Genomic DNA, 19414 nt, shown 5'->3' with positions numbered 1-19414 from the left:
AATAGCCACTTATTTTCAACGCTGTTGAGCTGAGTGGATTGTAGGCTGGGTTTAAGCCACTGCAGTTTGGGGAGCTTTACTGGGAATCAGAAATACCCGCCATCCATTTATAAGATGAAAACCACTTCTGTGTACATGCAGTGGAGGGGGCAGTGGGTGGGCACCGTTACTTTAGCATTGATTCTAACTCAATTTACAAGCTTTTCAAAAAACGTTTCTTAAGAATCATCTCAGCATCAAGCGGTGGCTTTAGAGCTGAGCAAACATGCCCCCAAATCAATCAGAAGTTATTTGGGATAAAACGAAGAAAGTCAAATGACTACCAGGCAGTTAACCGAGGAGAAAGTACTCTGTGAACTATTAGATATAATCCTGAGAAATTTAAACCAAAACTATGTGATCGTGCTCGTAGTTATGTGTCTCTTGTGAGTGTAACCCTCCGCTTTGTCTTTATTTCCATAGGGAGACTGGCTTGAATGATATAGGGTTTGCTGTAAGCAAGGCCTTCAGGTTTGCTTCCCTTGCATAAAATGCAGCTGCCCTACACCTGTTTTACGCCACATACAAAGCCTGTGTGCGCTGCAGTCAGTCGTGTCTATCTCTAGGCCGAGCTGATGAAGCCTTTTAAGTCAGGAATAGGCGGGCTGAGCTGTGATCCCAAAGAAGGGCAAACATTGCCCAGCAGGGGTCTTCGTCTGCAGGGGAGACCCCTGCTGGGCAAGAACATCTTGGTCCATATACACTGATGGCCCATGTCTCAACTCCTGTCTTGCGATGCTCCCAGTGGACTGAACACGTCCATGGGTCCGTGTGACTCTCCCCCTGTTGACAGACCTAACTCAGCACTCCCTGCCCCGCGCTGGCCCTGTGAGCTGAGTGCTCAGACGGGCGTGGAGGCCGGCCCACCTTACCTTGACAGCAGCGTGTACAGGGACGGGGTTGCCCAGGGGGCCAAGCCCCTGCTTCCCCGGGTCTGACTGGTTGCCGGGCTGGGGGGCCGAGTCATTCCTTTCATTTTCTGAGCCAGAAATAAGATCCTAAAAATCCAAAGTTTAGCATTATTAGGATGCAGGAGTAAAGACTGTGTGACGTGGAAATGTTGTGGTAGAGCCTCCCACTCCCACCCCCGAGGTCTGCTGTGTTAATCCTAGCTTCTTATCTCAGGAACATCAGATTCCGTCCTCCAGCGGGAGGAGTCGTGTATATAATTTGTTATCCAGTTGATGACACTTTTAAGAGAGAAAGCAGGGATGATTAATAATTATTCCAGCGGACAGGTATAGGACTGGCCTGTTCTAGGCAAACTGGGACATCTGGTCACCCTGGGTGAGGGTTCCACCTACCTGCGGCTAGGTCTACCTGTTGGAATTGACAGTGGGATTGAAAAAGAGAGGAAGTGGGAGAAGTGGGTGTAGGAACTTTGGGGGAAAGTAGGACAACAAAAATGTTAGATGAAACGAAGGTTAGCAGATGGAGGGAAACTGTGTAGGTATGTGTATGTGTGTGTACGCATCGGGGTCTCTGTGTATTTGTGTGCATGTGTGTCTCTCTGTGTGTCTGTGTGTATGCCTATGTAATGTATGTTTGCATATATATATGTATCCCTTTGCACGTGTGTCTGTGTGTATACGTGTGTCTGTGTGTATGTCTGTGTATATGTACATGTGTGTATATGTAAGTGTGTGTGTGTGTGTGTGTGTGTGTGTGTAGTATCAGGAAAACCTTTATGAGAGGCATGTTCCCGTATGCAGAGGACTCTGAAATGGACCAGGTGCCCTCTCTCTTTCCCCTAAAATCCTAGGCCATGACTTTGAAAAAGGGGCAGGGGCTGCTCCACGATCTCCCCGAGCAGCTCAGCCCTTCCCTGAGCCCCGGCACCTATCAAAGGTCTGTAGCATCCTTTTCTCTCAGAGCCTGTGCCCTCATCTGTCACATGAGGTTGCCGGATGAGCTGACATAAGATGATTTTTGCATTTTGCTTGGCATTGCTCGGTGTTTGTTCCCTTTTTGCCCCGCTCCGAGGGTTAAAAAGAAAAGAATGCGTCTTCTCCCCAAAGCATCTTTAAATCAGAAGCTGAGGAATTTACTGTCAGAGTAATAAGATACAAATGGTCTGATGTACTGTTTGATGTTATCAAAGAAGTTGGGCTGCAAAGACCAGCTGCGGGATGCAGGAGAAGGAAAAATGCTTTGATTATAAACTCTTGCACAATAAACGTACGGCTCTTTTGGCTCTGCTTTTTCTGTCTCCTGTCTCCCTCCTGTTCCACATTTCCTCCTGGGCAGCCTTGGCTTTGTTCTGATGCAGTGAAGAAAGGCCTGACAACGACCGGTAACAGCACAGTTTCAGGAAACAGGGTCGTGATAAATAATTCCTGAAACTGTCCCTGATCCTTGCATGCTTTACAGTGTAAAAATGTTTTCAAATACATTATCTAATACGGTTTAAAAAGTACAAACATCCAGCTACACAATAAGTCCTGGGGGTGTAATGTACAGCATGGTGACCATAGTTAACAATACTGTACTGTCTCTCTGAAAGTTGCTGAGAGAGTAGATCTTAAAGACCCTCATCACAAGAAAGAAAATTTGTAACCATGTGTGGAGATGGATGTGAACTAGACTTACCCTGGTGATCATTTCACAATACATACAATGATATATTGTATCCATCGTACATATTGTGAAATACACGTGTATTTCACAATACACGTGTGTTTCACAATATGTAAGCTAGATACAATATCAAGCAATTATTTTGTACACCTGATTACATTGTATACATTGTGTATTTCACAATATTTACAATATCAAACAATTATGTTGTACACCTGAGACTAATATAATGGTATCTGTCAATTATACCTCAATTAAAAAAATTACAAGTACACACAGATATAAAATATCCATATATAATCAAAATGAGATATCTCTATATAATTAAAATATATAAAATAATATGTGTTAATAAAATATACATCATAAATATAAAATATCTGATTTCAAGTCATCGAATAATTCCTGTGAGGCCAAGAGGAGTAAACTCTTCCGGAAGGGTAGGGGCTGAGGTCGGAGGGTTCTCTCCAGAGCCAGGATGTGGTGGAAGATTCACATCTCGTTGTCCCACGAGTGCAACCCCTCCCCCTCCTGTGCGGACCTCACACTCATCTCCTCTGGGGGCTCTGGGAATACCATCCTGCCAGGCCGAGGAAAGGTCCCAGGAAGCCTGGGTATGGCTTACAGAGGGGGAGCTCCAGGTGTTGGTGGGGGGCCCTGCATGCTCCTGGGGCCACACAGCTACTCAGCCTCACTTCCTTCTCCGTAACATCTAACAGAAGACGCTTGCAAGGTGCCTAGCACTGGCCCTGGTACACAGTGGGCACTTAATAATGGCAGTAGATGTTGTTAGTTATCATTATACTGCTCCTTATAAATGTGCTTTTAACAGTACGTGCAATATCCATTTCTCACATCTCGACAATCTGTGGATTTGTCCAGAAAAAGGGGAATGCTATGTTTGGGCTGGGGCTGGAAGTGGTCCTTGCTCCAGGGGTTCGGTAGGTAGACGCCTGCTAAGGGTACAACCGGCTCGGGGCTCCAGCTTTGTAGCCAATCAGCGCCTTCTGCTCCCCATTCCCCAGGGTCCTACGGTGGTAACTCAGTGCCTGGAAAGACCGTGGGCTTTGAAACCAGTCCTGCTGAGACCCTTTCTCTCCAGGAGACTGTTGGTTGGTCATCTCATCTTGGAGAGCCTCATTTCTACCTTGTCCCTAAAAGTGGAGATAAATGAGATCTACTTGACAGAGTAGACACTGAAAACATAAGTCAAAAGGGCATATTTCTGGGGATTCTCTTTCGGTGTTATCTGGAAGCTTTTGCCCTTACACACAGACCCCTGGACCCAATAGGGTGAGAAGAAACATCAAGATGACGTGCCATGAAGAGACATCTCTGGGGTCGCTAAGCAAAACAACCTCAGCACTGCTGATTTCAAGACTGAAGAGGTGACAGGCTGAGATGTGGTTTGTTTACCTGGATTTTTCCCCGAGGACCCGCCAAAGGGGTCTCTGTAGCTTTCATGTCTGGGGGGGATCCTGCTGAGCCCTGGAGGTCTTCACCTCGAGTCTGATCCGGAGAAAGCCCATCGCTGCTGTCCTCCTCAAAGGCAAATGCATCCGCTGATTTGGAGAAACTCACCTGGTTACCTGAGGGAGTGAAAGCCAAGAAGAACTGGGTCAGTGGCAGTGCGTCAGTGTGCCATCCCTATTAGGAGCACTTACCTACCTCCTTAGATGTTTCCAGTTCAAGGTAGGAGTGGAGATATATTTAAAATGACTTGCTTTCCTCTCTATTTACTCCATACAGGGGAACATGTGTTTATAAAAGTGACACGTTTGGCAGGGATGAATGAGTGACATATTAAAGGTCTATCATCATTTATTAAAATTCATTTTCAGATTGATCCATTCCTGCACATTTTGTATGTGAGCCCTTATCCTTCTGAAGCTACAACAAGGAAGATGAAAGAAAGAACAGGGGCCATCGGGTGCAGGAGAAGGTCCCTGTCTCCCTGGGGCTTTACGACGAGAGGTGAAACTGAAATGACAGCGGGCCATCTGCATCGTGTTCAAACATAAAGCGGGGCAACCGGCACAAAATGTTTCGCAAACTTTGCTATTAAGGAGAAGCCAGGGAGCTCCTAAGTTTAAATTCCTAAGTGTCAGAAGAGCTAATGTCACCAGAATGTCCCAAAGCCCCACTCAACGAACGCATATCTGTTTATAAAAGCCATAACCGTGTCTCAGAAACTGGAGCGTGATCTTTATTTATTTTTATTATTTGGATTTTGTTGTTATTCCTCTCATCTTTGTCTCTATTTTGGAAATCCCCAGCGAATCACACGTGCTCAGATTCCTCCCCAGCAGCCTGCGTGGTCTTGGGAGGGAAACCCAGACACTGGCTTGGGGAGTGGGGTTACCAGACCAGGTGGGACTATCGTGACATCCTTATATGTCCCTTATGTGATTTTTTTTAATCATTTTGATCATTTATAGTACTGTGATTTTATCTATCTATCTATCTATCTCTCTATTTATTTATTTATGGCTGCGTTGGGTCTTCGCTGCTGCACGCGGGCTTTCTCTAGTTGCAGTGAGCAGAGGCTACTCTTTGTCGCAGTGCACGGGCTTCTCACTGCAGTGGCTTCTTTTGTTGCAGAGCACAGGCTCTAGGCACGCGGGCTCAGTAGTTGTGGTTCGTAGGCTCTAGAGCACAGGCTCAGTAGTTGTGGCGCACGGGTTTAGGTGCTCCGCGGCATGTGGGATCTTCCCGGGCCAGGGCTCGAACCTGTGTCCCCTGCATTGGCAGGCAGATTCTTAACCACTGTGCCACCAGAGAAGTCCCTCCCTTATGTTTTTTAATTGCCAAATCTCCTCTGGCTTATTATCCAAATGCACAGTACAAAATGTGCTGAGGCTACACAGCTCTTGTGACCCTCTTGCAGGCACAGCTCTTCGAAAGGAATTTATGTATTATCAGCAAGGTTTCCAGCTTGGTATTCTGCAGTTACACTGACAAGAACTTTTGACTCAGGCTTGGGGCAGATAAGAGAGAGGAGCTCTCACTGTGGAGACTGGAAAGGCCAAGGAGCTGGAAGTAATGGAATGAATGTGGTTTGGGGCTTGTCATCACCACCACTGCTGGCATCTGTCATGGACCCTCACTCAGACACGCAAGTGTCAAATCAGGAGAGAGGCCGGACAAGGACAGGGCAGGTGGGAACTCCAGTCACTGGCCCGCTGGGCAGCCTGCTAACCTGGAAAGGCTTGGGGACCAGCGTTGCTGCTCCTTGGTTTCGAGGATTAGTTATAAAAGTCATTATTACTTTTCTGTGATTACAGAAGTAATGTTTACTTATGAAAATTCATACCATGTGAAATGTACATAACAAGGTACATAACAATCCTACTTCCGTTAATGACTTATTCCCTCTTCTAGACTTAATTCTATCCATACAACAAGACACGCACATATTTAAAAAGCATTTCAAACAGACAGGACTGAGTGAAAGACACTGTACTGAAACTTGCTTTTTTCACCCTACAGTGTATCTTGGAGATCTTTACATGTGAACGCATAGAGATCTTCCTCAATATTTTGGTAACAGCTACACAGTATTTCATTGTATGAATGGGAACTTTTTGTTTTCCAACTTTTATTTCCCAAGGGGCCCTTATCTTTAACTATAAAAATTTTGAAATAATAGAAAAGTACAGAGAATAATATAAAACATGTGAATCACCTGAAATAAATATATGCCAGTATTTTCCTATATTTGCATCAGAAGCCTATTCATTTTCTAACAGAAAGGGCTTTCATCGGGTATTTGACAAATGTCAACTTTTTCTTTGCAATCAGGGGTCACTTTTCTCTCCCATCTGGTCTCTCCCACCTCCCTCCCTCTCTATTTTAAGGTCCAGAGCTAGCTCGCACCCTTCCCTTCTTTTCTTACAGCAACCCCCCACCCCCACCCCGGGGCTCTGCAAAGAAGCCTCGCTCTGTCATTTTCACACAACGTGAAGGAATTTATATACCATTTTCCCTTTCTCCAGGGGATCATGTGCCTGTGATCTTCCCAGGAAGGTCCTTCCAGGAGCCTCCATGAATACGCTTCCATTGTAAACAACCTGTTAATTTCTTTACTTTAGAAACCACATTTTCATTGAAATTTCAAGTCCCACTTTTAGTTGTGGAATTAAAGGTTTTGTCCCTGTTGAAAAGATGACATGTATTGTTCAAGGCCAGGTGGGGATGGGATTTGGTGGGGGGGAGTGGGTGTTAAGCCCTCCCCACCTCAGAAGCCACAGCATTTCATTGGGATTTACTTGGCGTAGACCGTGAGGCAAGACCAACTCAGAGAGCCCTGCGTGTGGCCATACCAGCCCCTGGGGGCAGCCAGCCTGCCCTGCCCAACAGGACCCTCCGTGGGAGAGCTGTAGCATCTTACACTCCCTCCCCACTTCCTTCAGTCTGAACGGTATGGATCTTCTCTGTGTGATCTGACACTTCATGTGACAAAGAAGACGCCCCTGCCCCCTGCCACCTCCACCCCATCGAGGATCATGTCCCAAACGCGTGCAAATGAGAGGGAATTAACCAAACTGCAAAGCTGTCCGAGCATTCTAGCACGCATGGAAATGTTACAAGAAGGACGGGGATGGGAGAAAGAGAGAAAATTTCTCTCTTAATTCCCCAACTATCTCCCTTCAATAGTTTCAAGGGGAAAGATAACATGATAAAAACAGTGGTTTGCATCAGCAGTTCACTTAGCAGTGGCAGCAGTAACAGAAGCAATCAACTTGTGTTAGGCCTTAGAACGGTCCAGGAAGTCAGAGGAAGGACCACATTCTCTCATCTCTGTTTTGCAGACGAGGATATTGCGAGATCCAGGTCCCCCAGTTCTTTAGAGACCGAGCTAAGACACAGGCCCAGCCTTTGTATGCTCAGAGCCTCCAGCAGAGGGGGAGGCAAAATCAATTTCCCTCCCGGGAGGTCAACAGATATATGTTACTTAGGGAACATCGCAAGACCCACTGGGTTGGTGGCAGTGGGGAGGGGTAGCGTAGAAATCGGCCAACGTCCATTTCTTTTTCGGCACACACGTACTAAGGACAGCTCCATCCTCCACATCTTTTACTCGAGTTTTTGAGATCTGAAGGACTGAACGTGACATCTTGACTGTGAGAAGAAAGAAGGCAGGCGATCACTTCGATCTCATTGCCACTGTCTCAGAAAAGGGACTGGGAGGATTGTGAAGCCCTGCTGTTGTGGCCATAAATCAGCGTGTCCTTTTCACTTTGGCACCTGCCTGGAATGATGTGGAAACGTCTAGAAGTAGAGTGCTTGGAATAAAGGAGTTGGTAACCAGTCCCATTTTCCCCAGAATTGGATGGAACATTCCTCAACTATTTGGTTCACTTCCAGCCTTCCCACTCAGAGAGGAGTAGACAGAAGCAGAGGTATAATCAGATACAGTATGGTGAAGATACGGAAACCACGAGAAGGATGCTATCCATCTATCTGCACGGGACATAACCGGAGAACCTGTCAAGGACTAGACTGCCTGGTGGGTGCTGTTGGTGGCTAGCAGACAAAGGGGATGGAGACGTGGGTCGTCCAGGCACTCACTCCCAGACGAGGTGGGATGGAGCTGAGCCTGAAATGACGGTGGACAGGATGACAGAAAGGGGGAGGGCACCTGGCAAGAGTTGCGGGGCGCAGAAGGGAAGTTACAGGGTGGTGATGAGCAGAGTTGCTGTGGGAAGGATGAAGAAGTAACTCTCCCAGCCACCGGCGTGGATTACTTTAGGATCCAGTTCATGGAGACACACAGCTTCGAGGCATCCACTTTGCAAGTGACATCAATCATTTAAAGAGGTTCCTCTGCTTAAGTCAAGGAAGAAGCCATGAGTACATGCAACTGTATACACGAAGAAGATGTGAGTCCACGCAACAGTATACACGAAGAAGCCGCGAGTACACGCAACCGCATACATGAAGAAGCCATGTGTACACGCAACCCCATACATGAAGAAGCCATGGACACATGCAACCCCGTACATGAAGAAGCCACGAGTACATGCAACCCCGTACATGAAGAAGCCACGAGTACATGCAACCCCGTACATGAAGAAGCCATGAGTACATGCAACCCCATACATGAAGAAGCCACGGACACATGCAACCCCGTACATGAAGAAGCCATGGACACATGCAACCCCGTACATGAAGAAGCCATGGACACAGGCAACCCCGTACATGAAGAAGCCATGGACACATGCAACCCCATACATGAAGAAGCCATGAGAACATGCAACCCCGTACATGAAGAAGCCACGAGTACATGCAACCCCGTACATGAAGAAGCCATGAGTACATGCAACCCCATACATGAAGAAGCCACGGACACATGCAACCCCGTACATGAAGAAGCCACGGGCACATGCAACCCCGTACATGAAGAAGCCACGGACACATGCAACCCCGTACATGAAGAAGCCACGGACACATGCAACCCCGTACATGAAGAAGCCATGGACACATGCAACCCCGTACATGAAGAAGCCACGGACACATGCAACCCCGTACATGAAGAAGCCACGGACACATGCAACCCCGTACATGAAGAAGCCACGGACACATGCAACCCCGTACATGAAGAAGCCACGGACACATGCAACCCCGTACATGAAGAAGCCACGGACACATGCAACCCCGTACATGAAGAAGCCACGGACACATGCAACCCCGTACATGAAGAAGCCATGGACACATGCAACCCCGTACATGAAGAAGCCATGGACACAGGCAACCCCGTACATGAAGAAGCTATGGACACATGCAACCCCGTACATGAAGAAGCCATGAGAACATGCAACCCCGTACATGAAGAAGCCATGAGTACATGCAACCACGTACATGAAGAAGCCATGAGTACATGCAACCCCATACATGAAGAAGCCATGAATACATGCAACCACGTACAGGGTGGTTGTTCACACCTGAATGAACAAACACAGGGTGAAGACCAAGGCCCCCCAAATGACTCCCATCTAGTTTCTAAAAAGCATGTTGTAACAGGTCAGAATAAGCCGACAGACACACTGAGGACCACTCAGAGGCTGTCCACACTCAGAGAGCCGACCACGGGGGGCCCTGCCAGTCCCCCAGCGCCACAAAGGGCTTGGATCTCTGACTGCGAGGCCAGAAGGTGAGCGACAGGGCAGATAGATGAGCCCACACTAGGCTCAGCCCCTGCTGATGAGAACGGTGGCAGCAAGAGGCCCCCCGAGAGCGTGGCAGTGGCTTCCTTTGGAGCTGAGGTACGTGGTGTTCAGTGTGGTCAGTGTGGGCCAGACAGGTTGGTTTGTTTCTTGGTCCTACCACTTCAGTGGTGGAGTGACTGTCGATGAATTACTCAACTTCTTAGAGCCTCAATTTCCCCATCTATCAAATGGGAAACATCATCATAGTCACCTCTCGGGGTTTTGAGGATTAAAATAACGCACGTAAAAAGCACTGCGCTTTACATGTTTTATATGTTATTCACATGGTCCCTGATGCACACGTGTCCAGTCATTTCTAGCTGCCGTTGTTGTTATTATTGTTTTTGGTAGCAGTGTCTGCTTGTCTCAAGTTCACCACGATCAAAAATAAAACAAAGGGGGGCTTCCCTGGTGGCGCAGTGGTTGGGAGTCCGCCTGCCGATGCAGGGGACACGGGTTCGTGCCCCAGCCCGGGAAGGTCCCACGTGCCGCGGAGTGGCTGGGCCTGTGAGCCATGGCCGCTGGGCCTGCGCGTCCGGAGCCTGTGCTCCACAACGGGAGAGGCCACAGCAGTGAGAGGCCCGCGAACCGCAAAAAAACATAAAAAATAAATAAAACAAAGACCACCCAAGAGGCAGTTTATCCTGTGGTCAGCTTTGCAAAGGTCAGCCCAACTCTGGAGCCAGAAACACTGAGAGGTTCCTCCCGGGAAAGCAAAGACAGACCTTCCCCAGGGCAGGAGGAGTGTCACGGGAAAGGCTGCGCGCTCCCCCCTCTCCTGCCTGGTTCAAGGCGGGCTCACCTTATCTGGCTGCTTCAGGAACAAGCAAAGTCTGTTGGCTCTGTGCTGGGACCCTGGGCCCCTGCTCCAATCCCCCACGGCGGGCGCGGGGCTCACTGGCCGCTGCGGGAGAGTAGGGTGCTGGCTGTTGTCCCTGGAGGCACGTCAGGCGCTGTGATGACAAGGACCTGCTTCTGGAAGCCCTGACTCACCCCCAGGCTATGCCCATGGGGCTGTCTCTGGGCACTGGCCCCTTGGGGATCTCGGCCTGGCGACTCGGCGCTTTCCCCCTCTTTCTCGGAAGTGATTGGATGAATGAGTCAGTTGGACTTTCCTCTGCATAAACATTTAAAATTCCAAGATGAAAATGCGATCGCTAGAGTCCTGGTTACCTTTCCGCCGGGACCCACACCAGGGCCTGGAAAGCATGGGGTGGGAATGTGAGAACAAACTTCGCTCGCTTATCTGTTTGCAAGCCTGAGCGGTGCTCGCATGACAGCTATTTTAATTCATGATGAGACTTCCTAATGTCCTCCTGGAAGAGACTGAAGCCAAATCCACTTCCTAAGGCAGGAGGTGGTCAGGTGACAGTAGCTATAGTTTAAAAGTGGTTCTTGCCTAAAGAGATTTCAGTACACTGAAGATACCACAGGCTGGAGGCGACGGATTACGTTGTCCAACAAAGACCGAACCTACTGCCCTCGAAGGGGATCAGATGCCTTTAGGATGACAATAGATGAAAGTGGAATTTTGGAGGAACAGATCCCAGGCACTTTAGAAATTGGCTTTAAGTCTCTAGATAGACCCTGATGCTAGGAACGCACGAGTTGTGAAAAACAATTCAGCTGCATAAACACTTGTCCTGTAACAGCTTTCGAGGCTCATTCTCCAGGAACAAATTCTTAGGTGGGCAAAGACACATTAGCACTGTCTCAGAGCACCCTAACTTTCCTCCCTGTCACCGCCCCCCTCAAAGCTACTGGCTTCCTACTTCTCTTTTCCCACCCCCTTTCCAGAACCTTCCTCAGAAAAGTATTTATCACATATGCCTCCATGTGTTTCTTTCCCCCAAGGATTATTCACACTTTGGAAATAATTTCTCATTATGGAATGACAGATTTTGTCCACGAGAAAGTTATGCCAAAGCAAACGACGCTACCATCTGCCTTAGGGCCATGGTTATTGTCTATTTGTCTTAAAAACGCATGATTGGAGAGTGGTCAGACTTCCAGAGTCTCTGAAGAATGACTGGATACTTAGTAAACAAGAACTTTTGTTCTGTTTAGTTATAAAGTCTGAGCCTTGGGCTTATAGGTGAGCAAAGACTAGCGCAGGATCTTTTGCCAGGACCCGTCCACTGTTTGAAGAGTTGGGAAAGCCAGCTGCGTTTCTCTTTTACCCAAGCAGAAGCCAGCTTCCTTGGTACCTAAGGGATGCTCCTGGCAAGTTAAGAAGATAACCCGGATGACCAGAGAGAGGATTAACAAGCTTGGAGTAGGGCTCTCAAAACTGAGGGATGCTAAGTGACAATGACCACGTGTAAGCAGAACAAACCCAGGCTCAACCCCAGTGTACAGTTTCTGTTCTCGTAAATCATCACTCCCACATAATGTTATACTTGTTGTATTTGGAGTTCTGGCCTGAGAGAGAGTAGCTGTTAGAGGTTTTCTAAGAAGGAGAAACAGGGAAACAGGTGTATGTTCTGAGATGTAGCCACGAGGCGCCCCAAGCCTCCTTTTGTGTCAGTAAAATCACAAGGCCCCCTCTTCATCCACATTGCGTCACTCTGGTCACACAAGCCTACGTTTCCTCCCCAGGGAATCTGTAAAATTCTACCTGACTCAGAAAATAAACTTGCAGGCTGGAAGACGGATGGCTAGCTGGCACCCCAGAAAAGAGAGGAAGGTTTGGGGGGAAACGATTTGCTACAGTCATTCAGCTGATGCAAGAGGTGGGACATCTGGGAAAGAGAAGAAAAATCCCAGAGTAGGGGCTGGCTCCCTGTCTTACAGTATCCTTCCCTCCCTGCACTGAGAGAGGTTCTGGATTATTGTATGTTTGGGATGGAGAAAAGTTGGTCTTGAATAAAACCGGGAGGGAGGGAGACAATGAGTGTCTCTCTCAGGGCTTGGCAGAAACACAGACGCACAGCTGCAGAGGGAGCTGGAAAATGTAAACACATCTGGAAAGGCACGTGCACGGAGGAGGAAAAATACACAGATGCCAGGAGAAAGATACACAGAAAACCACAGCCCTGAGTCACCACTTCACCGAGGGTGGATGATGTGACCCCGAGAAGTGTCAGACAGGTGAGGGGTCGGCATCATCACCACCACTGAAAGGGCTACTCAGAGCGCCGTCTCTACAACTGGTCGCTGGGCAACTCCCTCTGCCTCCATGACACTTCACAGGGTGCCACGGCCTTGCCCATAGGAATTCACGTACCGCTAGAGAGCCTGAGGCATGGACGTTCCTTGGATGAGGTCAACCTATATCCTCCACCTCTTTCGCTAGCTATGCCTTCTCTTTATTCTTCACAGATCCCTGCCTCTGTCTTACATATTCCTACATGAGAGCCCCCTAGCCCTCTTTGCTTCTTATACATCCTTCATATCCCCAGCTCCCCCTTCATACCCCATCTACTCCTGATTCTCTGAACCCTGCACAGCTTCTATTTTTACAGCATCTATCACCTTTTATTAGGATATATAATTATTTATGGGTTTTGTGTGTTGTCTGTGTCTCCTGCACTATAATACAAGCTCTGTTAGAGCAGAAATTTTTGTACGTTTGTCTAGTGTCTGACACATAGAAGATGCTCCATGAATATTAAATGAAGAACTAAATAAATGAAAGGCCAATCTTACCGGGTCCATCAGTTTAAATTACCATACACACTAAAGTCTCCCAAGTCTACAGCTCTAGACCAATACTTTCTTCTGAAGTCTAGTTTGATAGAACCTACTGCTTATTGAATCCCTGCCCTTGGAGTTCCTGCAGACCTATCGGCTGCAACAGTTGAGACGGGAATTCATCATCTCTCCCCAAATCTGCTCCTCCACTCTTGATACATGGCTGCCATTTACTCAGCTGACCAAGAGGGAAACCTCGGTGTCATCTTTGACTCCTCCTTCTGTTCACACTGACATATTCTACTGGTCATCTAATGACGCAACGTCAGTTACCTCTCAGATGCTCTTTTTTTTGTACCCACAGCACGACTCTTGTTCAGACTCTTAACTAAAAGCTCTTCATCAGATTTTAGGTTCCCCCTTCCGAAATACAGAGATATTGCTGTGAAATCGCTGTTCAGCCAGGGAACACCACCCCTGCCAGCCATGTGTACTGTTTTCACAGTGGGATGTGAGTGGAAGTGATGTGTACATCTCCAGGTTGAGGCTTTTTAAATGTGTGGGTGGACCTTTTCATTTTTTCTTTCCTCTTCACTGGCTAGATCCAGAGGACGATGAGACTGTAGGACACAGGTTGGCAAAATTAGGGCCTGTGAGCCTGCTGTCTGTTTTTGTAAATAAAGTTTTATTGGAACACAGCCATGGCCATTTGTTTACATATTGCTTATGGCTCCTTTCCCACTACAGCAGCTGAGATGAGTAGCTGTGACAGCTTAGAGACCTCAGCTTATTCTTTAAGAAAAAGTTTGCCACCCTGGCTCTGGGGGATGGTGGAGCAGCAAGACCAAAGGAGCTTGTGTGCCTGAAGGGTTTGCTATCAAAGAAAACCCTCCCTGGACTGTTTATGAACAAGAAATAAACGTCTGTTGTTAAGCAGCTGAAATTTTGTGGTTTGTTTAGCAGCCTCTGTTATCCCATCTAACAACAAAAGAGATGTAAAGTCTCAAGTAAAATACTAGCAACTTCTAGGGAAAAAAATCCAAGTAGGATTTATTTCCAGAAATGCAAGGATGATTAGGAAAGATAGCAATACCACATTGCTACTAGATCAAAGAAAGAAGCCCAAAAGATCATCTTTTCATGCGTGCTGAAAGCATTTAAAAAACTCAGCATTCATCTTGCAAGCTATTCTTAGTGGAACAGAATAAAGAAACACTTCCTTAGAATATCTACCTCTAGCACAAGTTAGTGTCATATTTAGAGGTGAATGACCAGAGGAATTCCCACTGAAGACTGAATCAACAAATGTTATCATTGGGCTTCCCTCGTTGCGCAGTGGTTAAGAATCTGCCTGCCAATGCAGGGGACACAGGTTCGAGCCCTGGTCCGGGAAGATCCCACGTGCCACAGAGCAACTAAGCCCGTGTGCCACAACTACTGAAGTCTGCGTGCCTAGAGCCCGTGCTCCACAACAAGAGAAGCCACCGCAATGAGAAGCCCGCGCACCACAACAAAGAGTAGCCCCCGCTCGCCACAACCAGAGAAAAGCCCGTGCGCAGAACGAAGACCCAACGCAGCCAAAAAAAAAAAAAATGTTATCATCAACATAACAAATATATAACATTATATAATATTGCTTGTGAAGCACTGGCAATGTACCAATAATAATAATTGTCTACTATGTAATATAGCAATAATTTTTAATTATATAATGAAATATTGCATAATGCAAAATAATATAAATTATATGTGCTTTATATAATTCATACATATCATTTTATATGTAAGATATATATCTACGTGATATAAATATTTTATATATGATAAAATATATATAATTAGATTTGTATAGTATATTATACTATTATACTATATGTCATTTACATATAAAATATTTAACTTATAAATAAAATACATAAAATTATATTGAATTTATATTATGAATATACTGCATGTAACTTTTAAAATGATGTTGTGTAATTTATTAATAATTCCATGATGTTGCTTTTCAACAACCAGCCAGTGCTCCAAGGCAGAAAGAGAAAACAAACAGGAGGCACACCTTCATTATCTGTAGATGATGTGATTTTGCCCATGCAAACAATTAAAGATAAAATGAGATACTATCAGAACAATTAAGAAAATCTTCAAAGACGCCCAGTTACAAAATAAATGTGCAAAATTAAGAGGTTTCCAGTACGTAAGTAATAACTGATGTGAATTTATTTTAAAAAAACCTTCCCAAGGGAAATAAAAGAAGACTTGTAGAGGTGAAAAGAGATACTATCTTTCTGCCTCAGAAGAATTAATATATTTTAAACCTATGAATGCACCATAAACTAACCTATAAATTCACCGCAACCCCAAACAAAATTCGAATAGGATCGAAGTTGGAATATAGTAAACTGATTCTAAATTTCACCCCCCATATACTTGTGAGAGTAGCCAAGAAACATTAGAAAAATCAGACCAATGTAAAGAAACTTGTGAAGACAGATATTAAGACAAATTATAAAATACACCACTAAAGTTGTGGAAAAAACAAAATTAGACCTGTCTCTTAAACCGTGCACTGAAATAATTTAATATGCAGTAAAGACTGAAATATAAAAATGACGTATATACATGTTAGAAGACAGTATAGGTGAACAACTATTCTTGAGGTAGGAAGTGTTTTTGATAAGCAATAACAAATTCAGAAGCTACAAAGTAAAAGATTAAGAGATTGCACTATACAGAAATTAAAAACTGCTATAGGTAAAATACACTACACACGAAATCAAAAGGCAAAGGACAGAAACGAACAAACAAACAAACAAACAAAAAAAGCCAACAATAAAAGGCAAAGGACATGCTGGTAAAAGGATGTGTAATACCTGTGACAGATGGAGGATTAGCTTTTTTTTTTTTTTTTTTAATATATATAAATAGCTTTTATAGTGAGGGAAGAAAATGCCCAGTAGAAAAAAGGAATAGCCACGAATTGCCAATGACACAAAATCACATGGAAAAACATCACCTCTCTATAAACCAAAGAAGGCAATTTAAAATGAGATATTTTGCCTATCATATAAAAATCAAAGATAAATTTGCATGCACGGAATAAATATAATGTTTTAATAAATGATAAGAGATACACGATAGAGACCTTTTCTGTCCTAGATCTCATCAAAGTAAAGACGGGGATGGTGCACTGTTGACTGGGGTAGTCCAAGTTCAAAGGCACAGGATATTTAGTGTGGACAGAGAGAGTAAAGAAGAGAGAAAACCACGGTGGGATATTTAATGGGCAGCGATGAGGATACTGTCTCCCCTAGAGTTGATTCTCCCATATTTACAGGTTCCAAATACAAAATTCATGTGGCTGGCCTCTGACTGGTTGGGTGCAAGATTTTAGAATGTGGATAAGTTTAACAATGAACTTAGCATTTAAGCATCTTTATGCATAATATTGGACAATGTGTCAAAACATGTAAATGTGCATTGCTTATTATATATCAGTAATTCTTAGAGCTTTTGCAGGCTTCATTGGAAGAGTGTAATTTGCCCGTGGGAATGCCAGGATTCCCTTTCTTCCTTCTACCACGGTTTTCCCAGATTCCACCTCAACACCTCTGTGAATGAATTCAGGACCCTCTGGCTCTTTGGATCCATGTGGCTTCAACTGTTCCAAAGGTCTACAAAATGATTTTACGCAGCTGATGAGAGAATTAACGTTTGTGTCTCCTCTTTCAGTATCCGCACTTAAGCCCTGTAGCACGCATGTGTGTTGTCAAAGAGTTTTCACGTGCTTAAAGAACTGCACCTCACTCCCGAGAGCTGATGAGTTGGGCTGGTTGGGTATTCATCTTGGAGGAGTGAAGGGACCTGGGGAAGCCCCAAGCCACAGCACCCGAACTGGGCTTAGCGTCCAGGTCTTCCCATTCAGGTCCAGCGCTCTTCCCACTCTGCCAGTCTACACCCCTTTAAAAGAGGAAGGGCGGAGTGTGCCATGACTCCAAAGTGATGGAACCTTGCAGGGAAGATGTTTTGAGGTTTAAAATCAAGTCAGCTCCCCAACCTGCTTGAGCAGAACCAGACTGGTCTATGTTAACCTGACTTTGGAGGCTGAGCGGGTATCAGTTTCTACCTCACTCCCCGGACCTTGGGTTATGGGGGACACTCTGGAACAGCGAACCATGGATTGACTCTTGTCTAGTGAGAGGTCTTCACCCCCAGGGCCCCAGCATTTCAGAGCCATGGCTGCCCTCAGACCTCAGCACGGAGGGAAGCGTGTCATTCATTTGTGCTACCTACCTTTTATGGCCTCTTTCACAGCAGAATCCACAGGGAGTATGTTCTTCTCTACCAGCTCCAGGGGCCCCGGCCGGAGAGCGATCTTTTCATTGAGGTCATCTGCAAGTCGGGCTCTTTTCAGCTTCATCTGAGCAGTTGGAACGGATCTCTCTGCAGTGGAGCCTAAGGGGTTAAAATCAAAAGGGTCAGCTCTAGAATTTGATGTCATTTTTGTGGGGTTTTTTTTTGTTTTTGTTTTTGTAACCCAAACACTCTGACACATTGTACTCCACCATCCTAATAATTTTTCAATGCAATCATCCTCATTTCACATGGATTAGCAGCGAAGACTAGACACTTCCAAATAAAGGCAAATAGAGGAGCACAGAAGAGTTAGAGAAACTTGCTTTGTGAGGATTTGGGGGGGAAAAAAAAGTGCAATTTGGCGATTCTGTAAGTAAGTAGTCCACGGGGCCTGTATTGCTTGCTGACACTAAACTATAGCATTTGCATGCAAATCCTGTCTATATATTGCCCGGCCCAGGCTGAGCTGGCAGTAGATATTATCTATTATTACAATTAATTGTAGAAGCATGACTTCTCAAGAGTTTTAGACTTGTTGAGGTTGTGATACTAACTGATTCAAATGTCCAGGTCCAGTTGTAAAAGAAAAACAATTTTTGGGGGGGGGGGAATATCTAATTAAACAGGGATTTTAAAAAATCGAATTTATCCAACAGGCAGTTTCTCATCTTTGGGAGGGTGGGAAGGATCACCGACAAGCTCTGAGTCACCGCTCTATTCCTCTTTGGGTGAGGCCCTGACTTATTTCTGTGCAAGAAAGTGGAAGAGAATCTTGTGAGCCAGTGGTTGCTATAACGCAGGACTGGAAGTTACGGTTCCACGAGAGTTTGTAGCTTTCCGCTCAACTCTGCAAATTTAGAAGTTGAGACCTTTACGGACGTCCTGGTCCTACTGTTCTATTAATATCCATCTACTAACCCAGGCTTAGTGTCTGGCCGCTGCTCTAGAAATCTCCACACAGGGGAGGGCTAGGGATGTCTCATGGTTGCAACAGGTCAGACTTGCTTAGAAGCTACATCTGCAAAGCACTCGATGTGGGATGGAGAAAACATCCATATTCCAAACCCCAAAATGGAAGTTTCTAAGCCCAAATCCTCTCCCAACTACCCGTCAGGCCAGTGCAAGGGCTTCTGCTACACCCCCTGCCTCAGGGATCTTTCTGACCCATCCTGCACAGCCATACAGGATTCATCCTCAGAAAACACTCCTTTCTTGCATCCCCTCCAAGACGGTCCTCTCCATCCGTCTCTCAGTCCGGTTTCGCAGGCTCGCCAGAAACTGAATCCACCCCCTACGTGACCTGAGATGGTTGATGCCCAAACTACCACTCCAGCGAGCCTGGTCCTTCACCTTCTGCCCCCCACCCCCCATCTTCCTGAGGTCACCTTTGTACCTTTGCTTACTTTGTTTCCCCGCCCTAACAAAGTCTTCCTGATTCCTGTTCTTACAGCTTCCTTCGGCTTCGACTACCCCCAGCAGTTACAAGCATTGGTCCCTAATCTTATACTGCTATTTCCAAAATCAGACCATGAACCCTTGGAGGGCAAGGGTCATTTATAATCTAGCAGATCATTGGTGCACCAGGGGGCCAATTTCCA

General features: G+C 45.9%; 1 protein-coding gene across 2 annotated transcripts in view; it reads right to left on the bottom strand.

Moving 5' to 3' along the window:
• MYOCD (myocardin) overlaps nucleotides 1–19414 on the bottom strand; it is a 91367-nt gene that overhangs the window by 24799 nt on the left and 47154 nt on the right. For both annotated transcript variants that reach the window (XM_007455011.1, XM_007455012.1), the window contains exons 5-7: nucleotides 17754–17915; nucleotides 4033–4205; nucleotides 912–1037 (exon numbers count right to left, since the gene is read on the bottom strand). In XM_007455011.1, the coding sequence (XP_007455073.1) occupies nucleotides 912–1037; nucleotides 4033–4205; nucleotides 17754–17915 (461 nt within the window). The remainder of the gene's footprint in view (nucleotides 1–911; nucleotides 1038–4032; nucleotides 4206–17753; nucleotides 17916–19414) is intronic.

The sequence above is a fragment of the Lipotes vexillifer genome, unplaced genomic scaffold, assembly GCF_000442215.2.
Source record: "Lipotes vexillifer unplaced genomic scaffold, Lipotes_vexillifer_v1.1 scaffold1233, whole genome shotgun sequence".
NCBI classification, from domain to species: domain Eukaryota; kingdom Metazoa; phylum Chordata; class Mammalia; order Artiodactyla; family Lipotidae; genus Lipotes; species Lipotes vexillifer.
The sequence above is the reverse complement of the archived record's forward strand: the minus strand, read 5'-3'. Positions and strand labels throughout refer to the sequence as shown.